The sequence below is a fragment of the Vespa velutina genome, chromosome 21 (genome assembly GCF_912470025.1).
Source record: "Vespa velutina chromosome 21, iVesVel2.1, whole genome shotgun sequence".
Taxonomy (NCBI): domain Eukaryota; kingdom Metazoa; phylum Arthropoda; class Insecta; order Hymenoptera; family Vespidae; genus Vespa; species Vespa velutina.
The window spans coordinates 1,891,191-1,901,190 of record NC_062208.1 but is presented as its reverse complement, the minus strand read 5'-3'; the positions used below and the strand labels follow the sequence as shown (position 1 = coordinate 1,901,190).

At 27.0% G+C, this 10,000-nt stretch overlaps 1 protein-coding gene across 3 annotated transcripts in view; it reads left to right on the top strand.

Moving 5' to 3' along the window:
- LOC124956311 (probable serine/threonine-protein kinase dyrk1) overlaps positions 1–2,406 on the top strand; it is a 4,776-nt gene extending 2,370 nt beyond the window's left edge. For 2 of the 3 annotated variants that reach the window (XM_047511947.1, XM_047511948.1), the window contains exon 2: positions 1–1,337. This exon is cut by the window's left edge and continues 1,289 nt beyond it. In XM_047511947.1, the coding sequence (XP_047367903.1) occupies positions 1–359 (359 nt within the window). In that variant the 3' untranslated portion in view covers positions 360–1,337. Of the gene's footprint in view, positions 1,338–1,925 lie in introns of those variants that run through there. The other variant, XM_047511949.1, reaches the window with a different exon arrangement.
- Positions 2,407–10,000: the final 7,594 nt, after the last annotated feature.

The following is a 10,000-nucleotide window of genomic DNA, read 5'->3' as shown; positions in this document are numbered from 1 at the left end:
TTCAAACGTTAAAACTTGCAACAAGGTATATTGACTTTTTGTATCAAGTGTTGCATTGTAATATGGAAAACAACGAGGAGGAAAGCGGTAAGAATTTTTATCAGAACTATAATATCCATTCATCATTTATTTTCGTTCTAATATCGATTATAGTCTCACAGTCTTTCTCTCTCTCTATCTCTCTCTCTGTCTCTCTGTTTCTCTCTCTGTCTCTCTCTCTCTCTCTCTCTCTCTTTCTCTGTCTCTATCTCTCTCTCTCTCTGTCTGTCTCTCTCTCTCTCTCTCTCTCTGTCTCTCTCTCTCTCCATGTCTCTATGCTCTTTAAGGTCGTTTTTAGAAACGTTCCTACCAAAATGTAAATAGTATCGTCAACTTTTACTACTCTATGAGAAAACATTAATCAGGCTGAGGGAAAAGTGAAGAAAAAAAAACAAAAAAAAACAAAAAACAAAAAACAAAAAAAAAAGAAAAGAAAAAAGAAGAAAAGGAAGAAAGGAAAAAAGACTCGCGCGTTGTTTGTAGATGAAAAAAAAAAGAACAAAAAAAAAAACAAAAAAGAAAGAAACTCCTACAATCCTAGTTTGCCTTACCCTTCGCCACCTTAATAACTTACATACATACAGAAGCATCGAGCTTATGTTTATGGGAACCGCTTTAGTGCTTATTTACGGTGTAGTCTAATTAAACAGTCACTCGTAGTGGAGTCTTGTAATTTACGGACCTCTGTAAAGGCTTGATGAGCGTCCTATCCTAGTGCCACTTATTCGTGTGCGTTGTTTTAACTTCTTCCAAAAATTGCCCTACTAACTTCCAAACAAAAAGAAAAAGAAAAATATATATATATATATATATATATGTATATGTATGTACTTACAGATTAGAATTAATAAAATTTGATATTGTTTTATTTTTTTGGTCTATTCTATTTTGTTTTATAAATTTTTGTTTCCTCTTTTTTTTTTTTTATTCTCTTCCCTAACGATTTAACATTTTCGAATTAACGTCAGATCGATCAAAATTTTTCAATTAATTTTTAATAATGTCATTCAATTCCTTTTTTTTTCCTTTCTCCTTTCTTTCTTTTCTTTTCTTTTCTTTTCATTTTTATTCGTTTCACCAGGACTACGAATACATCTCTCGTTCGTCGAAAATTTTTTAGAAAATGAAATTTTTATTCAATTTTATATGTTTTTAATTTTTTTTCCATTCATTCAAGAGAATTGTAAAGTTTCCTCGTCGAAATAAATGATATGAAATAAACATTATCATTCAATACGTTGTCATTTTTATTATTCCTTCAACGATTGCCTTTTAAATATCTCATTCGTCAATTATATTCATCGTTATTTTCTATTTTTATTCGCTCAATAATTAATATTCCTAAAACAAATATATATATATATATATATATATATATATATATATATATATATATATATATATATATGTGTGATATTTCAATTCAAATAGTATGAACGAATTTGAATCTTGAAATATTCGCAATGATATTTCTGTTGATCGGAAAAAAATACGAAAACACGAAACGAAAATATCAAACCTTCAAATTTTCTTCGTTTTTATTTTTTTTTCTTCCTCTTCGTCATATCATAAATCATCATTACTGATTTTACTAGGGGGAAAAAAAAACAAAAAAAAAAAAAAAACAAAAAAAACTGACACACAAAAAAAAACTTTTTCTTTTTTTTTTTCTTTTTTCTTTCTCTCTTTTTTATTTCTCTTTTTCTCCTTAATTTAATTTCATATTTTCGTTTCGTTTTTCAATTAACCTTATCGTTTTTTTTTTTTTTTTTAATTATAACCTCATTATAAATGCCAATCGTTACGATCGAATACGTTAATGAAACAAAGTTTTTTCCAATGGAAACGTAATTTCTGTAAAATTAATAATACTTATAATGTTTCAGAAGAGAGAAATCCAAGAAGCGCGGTATTAGCTGCAAGAGAAATAACGTCATCCTCATGTAGTTACATGGCACATGAAAAACTATCTTATGCATTTAGCGTTTGGCGTATGGAGGGTGATTGGAACTCTAATTTATAAATAAATATCCAATCATAGATAAACAATATACAGTGATATGATGTATATTGCTCATATAATCATATATATATATATATATATGATTATAATAGAAGGATTAAATATATAACTAATAATGAATGTGTTATAATGCTCGGTGTGTATCTATTATCTAAATATCGTACATATAGGGTGTTTCAAATTATTATTCTTCTTTTTCTTCTTTTTTTTTCTCATCGCTTTACTATAACATGAATATTTCGTTAAAGTAGAAATATCGTTTTATATTATCTAATAGAATAAATAATGGAATTAGATATAAAAAAGAATTTTCTTTTCTTACATCGTCTCGTTTCTTTTTAATTCTACGAACAGTTTGATTTATTTTACAAACTGAAATAAATTTTTACTCTATTCGATTATTATATATATTATATATATTATATATATATATATATATATAAAAGAAAGAAAAAAATATTAATTCGTAAAATATATTAAAAAGAAAAGAAACGTGTTGAAAATGAAAGGATGAAAAAACCGATAGATTATTCACTATCGTATTAATGGTAATTTCAATGAAATTTTCACCGTAACTTTTTTCATTCGAAGTATTTGTAAGTCTACGTTTATATGATATTTTTTTTTTCTTTATTATCTTTTTCTTTTTTTCTGTTTTCTTATTTTTATTTCGTAAGAATATATAAAAGAATATATAAAAATATTGATACGGTGTTTGATGAGGAAAAAAACCGAAAATCTGAAACACCCAAAATATATAGTACGTCTATACATATATATATATATATATATATATATAAAATTTGTTTAAATCATAACAAAATATAATCGTACAAAATGTTTGCAATTGCATGAACTACAAAATTGAATTCAATTATATAATTTCGACGAAATGAAATGTTCATGTTTATCGAAAATGCCCGTTTTAATTGTACATACGGACGAAACGTATGACAATGTTAGTGTCTTCGTTGGGCAAGAAAAAGAGAAGTCAAAAAAAAAAAAGTAAAAAAAAAAAAACGAAGAAAAAGTAGATAACGATAATATACGACGAGAAAAAGAACTGTGTTTAAAATCGATGAAAAAATTTTCTAATAGATATTATATATATATATATATATATATAAAAAAATATATATACACACATATATATATACACATACATATATATATATACATAGATGTTAATACGTTAAGTTGCTAAATAATGAAAATTCTCTTCTTTTTTTTTCTTTCTTTCTTTTTTTTTTTTTTTTTTTTAATGAATTCAAGATGATTTTAATCATGAAAAATGAAAAAAAGAAAAAAGACGAAAAAGAAAAGAAAAAGATAAAGAATAAGGATTTTAGTTGACATCAATGGAGAATGATCGATGAGATATATTAATCTTTTTTCTTTTTCTTTTTTTTTTTTCTTCTTTTTTCTCTTTTTTTTTTTTATAGAATTTATAATGAAGTCAATCCAAAGAAAACAAAGACCAAAACAAAAAGAAAGAAAGGAATAAAGACGGAAGATATTTGAAAAAAAGAAAATCAAAAAAGAATGAACACATACAAACACACATACACAAACAAACATAAGTATATACAAACACAACACACATACGAACGCACACACATAAGTTGCATTTCCTCGAATATAGAGTTAACGAGATATATGATATATTTATTTAGAGCTTTATATATGTTCACGATTCCTTGAATTTTAATGTAGGCATATATTAATCATTTTATTCGTGTTGACATTAAAACGGTCATTAATGCAATCCGATTACATTCCCCTTCGTTGAAATATCAAGCATTAAATGAAAAAATTTACATTTTTCTCTATTGGCCCTAATTAACAATTACAAATCATGATTGAATCTAATCATCAATTATTTAATAACTTAGATATTTACGATTTCTTCGTTAGACGAAATCTAATATCATCCTGATTATCAAATTTTTATTTCATTTAATATATGTACTTAACAAATTCTAAATTCTATCTGAATGTATTTGCGATATATGAAATACATTTATGATAAGCAATTTATTCAATGAGAATGGTTAAATCATTTTTTAAATGAATTGCATCGTAAATGAGTTTGAAAGAGATCGATCAAAGGAAAACGATACAACGAGTATTTTTTATTTCATTTTATTCTTTTCATTTTCTTTCTTTCTTATTCTTTGCTTTCTTTCTTTTTTTTTTTTTTTCCTTTCCTTTTTGTACTTTTCAAAATCACAAGACTGAGGAGGGACACGACGCATATGAGACAAATAAAAGTTCTAGACGATGGACGATCCATTAGAGTTTCCTTTGAACGATTTCTAAATAATTTTGAATATCTTTGAGAAATCTCTCTCTCTCTCTCTCTCTCTCTCTCTCTCTCTCTCTCTCTCTCTCTCTCTCTAAAGAAGTCAAGATCGTAATCTCTGTGACGACGAGTAAGCTTTACGATAACTTTATTATACTTTTTATGGCTATTAAATATGATTACACGGACGAACGTCATCGTGGTAACAACAAGATACTGCGAAAATTAATACTAAAAGGAGGTTATATAGTGGATAGAAAACGTCTAAGAGAGAGAGAGAGAGAGAGAGAGAGAGAGAGAGAGAAATAGAGAAAGACGTGGGAAAAAATTAACGAGCATTTTGGCGCCTATCGGTCGGGTACAATGTTATTTCATCTCTCTCTCTCTCTCTCTCTCTCTCTCTCTCTCTCTCTCTCTCTCTCATACAAGCATATTCTCTTTCATAAAGGATGACAGAATTATATTAACTTTCGCGATGATGATTTTTTTTTTTCTTACTTTTACGTTCGTTATCCATATACATACATAAATATATATATATATATATATATATATATATATATATATATATATATATAGTTAAATACATTCCATTCTAAATAAATTATCTATTTAGTCATCGATCTACTTTGGATACATTGAAAAATAATTTTCGGTTCCTTTTTTTTCTTCTTTTCTGGTTATCGAAAATGTAAACTTTTTCTTTAAAAAAGAAAAGAAAAAAAAAAAGAACATTTCAAAACATATCGAACGATTATTAAAGATAATAGAATGGATTTATATATATATATATATATATATATATATATATATATATATATATGTAAATATACGTGTATACCTTGAATTTATATCGTCACACCTTAATTTAAATTTTCGATCATCGATCCAACAAACAAGGAACGTTGTTGCTCTCTCGGCGCTCTTTCGAAATTCTCCGAGCCGTCTATATGCGAATATACATCTTTCGTTAGGGAGTCGGTTATTTTAAACCGGCAAAAGTAAACCTTGGACCGCGTTTGAGTCCGCTTAACGAAGATACGCTTACGTTCAAACACCGGCACCATCTTTATTGCGGCAATGAATCTTGGTGGCCCGGAGGGAAAAAAAAAGGGGAGAGAAAAAAAAGGGGAAAACGAGGAAAACGGCGAAAACAAAAATAAAAAGAAAAAAAAAACAAAAACAAGAAAAGAAAAGTTAATAGAAGAATTTTTTTTCTATTAACTTTTGATTTCGATTTTTTCCTTTCATTTTTATTATTATTATTGTGGTTGTGGTTTTTATTCTATTTTTTTTTTTTTTTTTTTTTTTTTTTTTTTTTTTTTTCTTAAGAACAAGAAAAGCCACGTAAATTAATCGAAATGACACGAGATGCAATGAAAAAAAAAACGCACTGGACGATCATCTTTGTAATAAGAACGATAATGAATGAGATAATTAAGACAAAGTCAATAAATAATTTTACGAGGAAGAAATGAGAATAGAGAAGAAAAGAAAAGGACAAATGGAACGAAGAAAGAGAGTTAGATAGATAAAGAGAGAGAGAGAGAGAGAGAGAGAGAGAGAGAGAGAGAGAGGAAAAGAAACAATCAAAGAAAATTTAATTATGTTTTGAAGGATGAACAGATATTTTTTTTTTCTTTTTTTTTTTTTTGGGGGAGGGTGGGAGGGAGATGAAGTAAAGGGATCCGGCAAACGATTTTTCAATGTTCCATTTGGTATGAAGATCTATAGATCCTGAGATTGTATCCGGCTAAAAGTACAAGACAGAGCCGCGAAACGTCTTTGATGGCTTTAGTTATCAACGGTCCATAAATCAAGGGAAGCACATACAATATATATATGTATTTATGTGCGTGTGTGTATGTGTTTGTATCTTCTTATGCTTCTACGCGTGCTTAAGTACTTACGTACTTACGTATATATACGTAAATATGTACTTAGAACTCGACGGTTACTTTGGTATCGTAAAATCTTTCGACGAAATCTTAGTTCGATAAAACATTTCTTAAGATTTAAAGAAATTCGAATGACGTACCTGATCTTTTCGTACAAATTATCATTGTCTGATTAAATTCTAAATAAAAATGTAATAATACCATTTTAAATATCGTCCGACGATAATTCTCCGTTCTAATTCATATATAATTTAATCCGATTAAATCATATGTATCTATGTATGTATATATGTATGCATGTATGTATGTACATTTGTCAATGTTCTCCATAGAAATAAATTTTCTTACTCTCAAGTTAATAGAACATCGTTGAACAACCAAAAAGGAGTTCGCGTATCTTCTTCTTCACGCGTATTTTCTTTTCTTTTCTTCTTTTCTTTTCTTTTCTTTCCTTTTTCTTTTTCTTTCTCCTTTTTTCCGCGACACCCGAGTCACTCCTAGGTCATAAATCTCTTTGAATTCAATTAGTCGAGACATCCCAACGTTTGGTGTCTCAACATTTTCCTGTTTCGTTGAACACACACGTTCAATAACATACATATATACATATACACATGCATACATATATATATATATATGTGTGTGTGTGTGTGTATGTGTGTATGTCTGTGTGTGTAAGGTTTCTACGTTTGGCGGTCTTGCTGTTAAATAATAAAACAAAACTCCTGGTTTTAGATTTATACGTCTAAGAGAGTGAGAGAGAGAGAGAGAGAGAGAGAGAAAGGGAAAAAGAGAGAGAGAGATAGAGAGAAGAAAGATAGAGATAGATAGATAGATAGAGCTAACTATTCTTTCTTTGTTATTTACATCATTCTCTTGGTTCTTGTTTCATCCCCCATTTTATTTCTCCAATTTAATTTTCAATTGGACCCATTTCATGGACAAACGTTTGCAAATTCGTTTGCGTAATTCGCAGAAGATAAAAGAGAAAAAAAAAAAAGAGAGAGAAAAAGAAAGAAGAATGAATGGAAGAAAAAAAAAAAGAAAAAAGATATCTTATAACTCGCATATGTCACTGTGATTGTATCACTATGGCACCGTTAAAATAGAGGAAAAAAAAAAATAAAAGAACATTCGTTCGTTTAGATTTATTAGATATATGCGTGAAAGAGAAATGGAGGGATTAGATGAGAGAGAGAGAGAGAGAGAGAGAGAGAGAAAGAGAGAGAGAGAGAGAGAGAGAAAGAGAGATAATTTATACGACTCTCTGTGATTTAAAAATGGATTCTCTCGTCCTTTATCTCCTATTATCTACCATTTACAAAGGGTAATTTTAATTCGGCCGTGATTCATAAAAAAAAAAAAAAAAAAAAAAAAAAAAAAAAAAAAAAAAAAAAATATGAAAAAAAAAATCCAAAAAGAAAAAAGGAAAAAGAGAGAGAAAAAAAAACAGAAATGCTCTAACTGTCCCCGTTCGTCACTTTGATTACACCCCACGCGTAAACCTTGGCCATAATTTTTTTTTATTTTCTTTTGATTTTTTTTTCTTTGTTTTTTTTTTTATTTTCGACACCCCTTCTACAGTCTTATTACTCTTGAAAAGAGAAAGAGAAAAAGAGAGAATGAGAGATACAGGGTGGGGGGGGGGGGGGGGGAGGCGGAAAAAGAAAAAAGATGGTCGGTTTAGATGGGGGGAAAGGAAAGGAAAAATAAAAAAAATAAAAAAAAAGAAAGAAAGAAAGAAAGAAAGAAAGAAAGAACGAACGAGTGAACGAGTGTGACAGCTGCTTTGCCTCGCGGGAGCCTAGACAACGAAAAACCATAATGCTAACAGATAGACACTCCAAGGACATTTGACATTTTCTTAGAAAATCAATTCCTTCCTACGTATTTCCAGTAAAATTTTGTAAAAGCTTAATAGATTAATACATGCATACATACATACATACATACATACATACATACATACATACATACATACGTACATACATACATACATACATACATACATACATTGATACTGATTAAATAACAGTAATAGATAAAATAAACAAATTAATAGATGATTAAACGAATGAATAAATTAGATATTAGATATTAGAATTGGAATGGTACGTGTTTGCTAATTCATCTATCTTAGATATTTAAAATGTTTAAGCAGAACTAATGAGAGAATTATGATATATATATATATATATATGTATATATATATATATTTAATCATTGCGTAAATCGAAAGAGAATAAAACTAACAACTTATTGTTTATAAGTACTTACAAAAATAAGTTTCGTGATATTGAAAGAAAAAAAAAAATAAAAAAAGAAGAAGAAGCTTCCTTCTCTTCGATACCGAGAATATATATTTAAATTAGTATATATATATATATATATATATATATATATATATATATATATAAAATATAAAATATAAAATATAAAATATAAAATATAAAATATAAAATATAAAATATAAAATATAAAATATTTACATTAATACGTATATTCGGTTGGATAGATCTAAAATCTTACAAACATAATTTTTTACGACAGAAATTGTATATCTTTATGTATCTGTATCTTTTTTTTCTTTCTTTCTTTCTTTTTTCCTTTTTCTTTTTTATTTTTTTTTGCTTGTCTTTCAATCTAAGATTAGATCTGATATCGATACAATAACGGGTCATTTGAAAGATATCTTTATTTTATTCTTTCTTATTTTCTTGTTCTTCTTTTTCTGTCTTGTTTTGTGTTTCGTTTTATGAATAAAATTTTAATGTTAAAGAAAAAAAGCAAGAAGGAAAAAAAAGTTGCGTACTTTTCAAATGATTATAATGAGTATATATATGTATATATATATATACTTAGTAATATAATATATCTATATTTTTAAGATATTATTTAAGTTTGATATTATATTTTATATACTATCAAAATATCTTTAATATTCTCAAACATACTGCTAGTGATACCAAAATTTGTGAGATTGTATATGTAGAGGAAAATGCTTGAGATTAAAAATATGTTAGACGTTAGAAATCTTTTTCTTTCACTTTTTTTAATTTTTTCTTTTTTCTTGTTTTTTTCTTTTTTCTTTTTTTTTTTTTTTTTTTTTTTTTTTTTTTTCTTCTCTTAATTTTCCGATTAAAACGAATTGATTGTAAATATGCGACTAGCTTTTTTTTTTTTTTTGCTTTTTTTTTTTTTTTTTTTTTTTTTTTTTAAACAAGAAATCGTCGAGTATTTATTACATGAGAGAAAATATTTTGTCCCTTGTATATTAATTATTAATAATTATTTTAATAAGTATAAGAATAAAATTAGAATAAATAAGAAAAGAGAATAAAGAAAGAAATAAACAAATAAATAAATTAATAAAGGATCGAACGAAAGGGAAAAAAAATTGTGTCGGCCGGATAATGCAATAATTTATTTACGATTTATGTCACGACGATCAAATCATATTTTTCTTACGTATTGTAAATACTATAATTACGACATATTAATTTTACAAATATAAATAATATTATTAATATTAATTTTTTTAAATATATATATATAAATTACATTTAAGATAATAAATTGTAGATTACCATTCCTTCGTTGTTACTATCATTAAATGCATTTTCTTTGTATTACACTTCGTCATTTTTTTCACGAAAAGGAAAAAAGAAGGGGTAAAAAGAGAGAAAAAACGAATACCCCCCGCCCCCCTGCACCCAACCCCCCCGTCACCGCCATAAA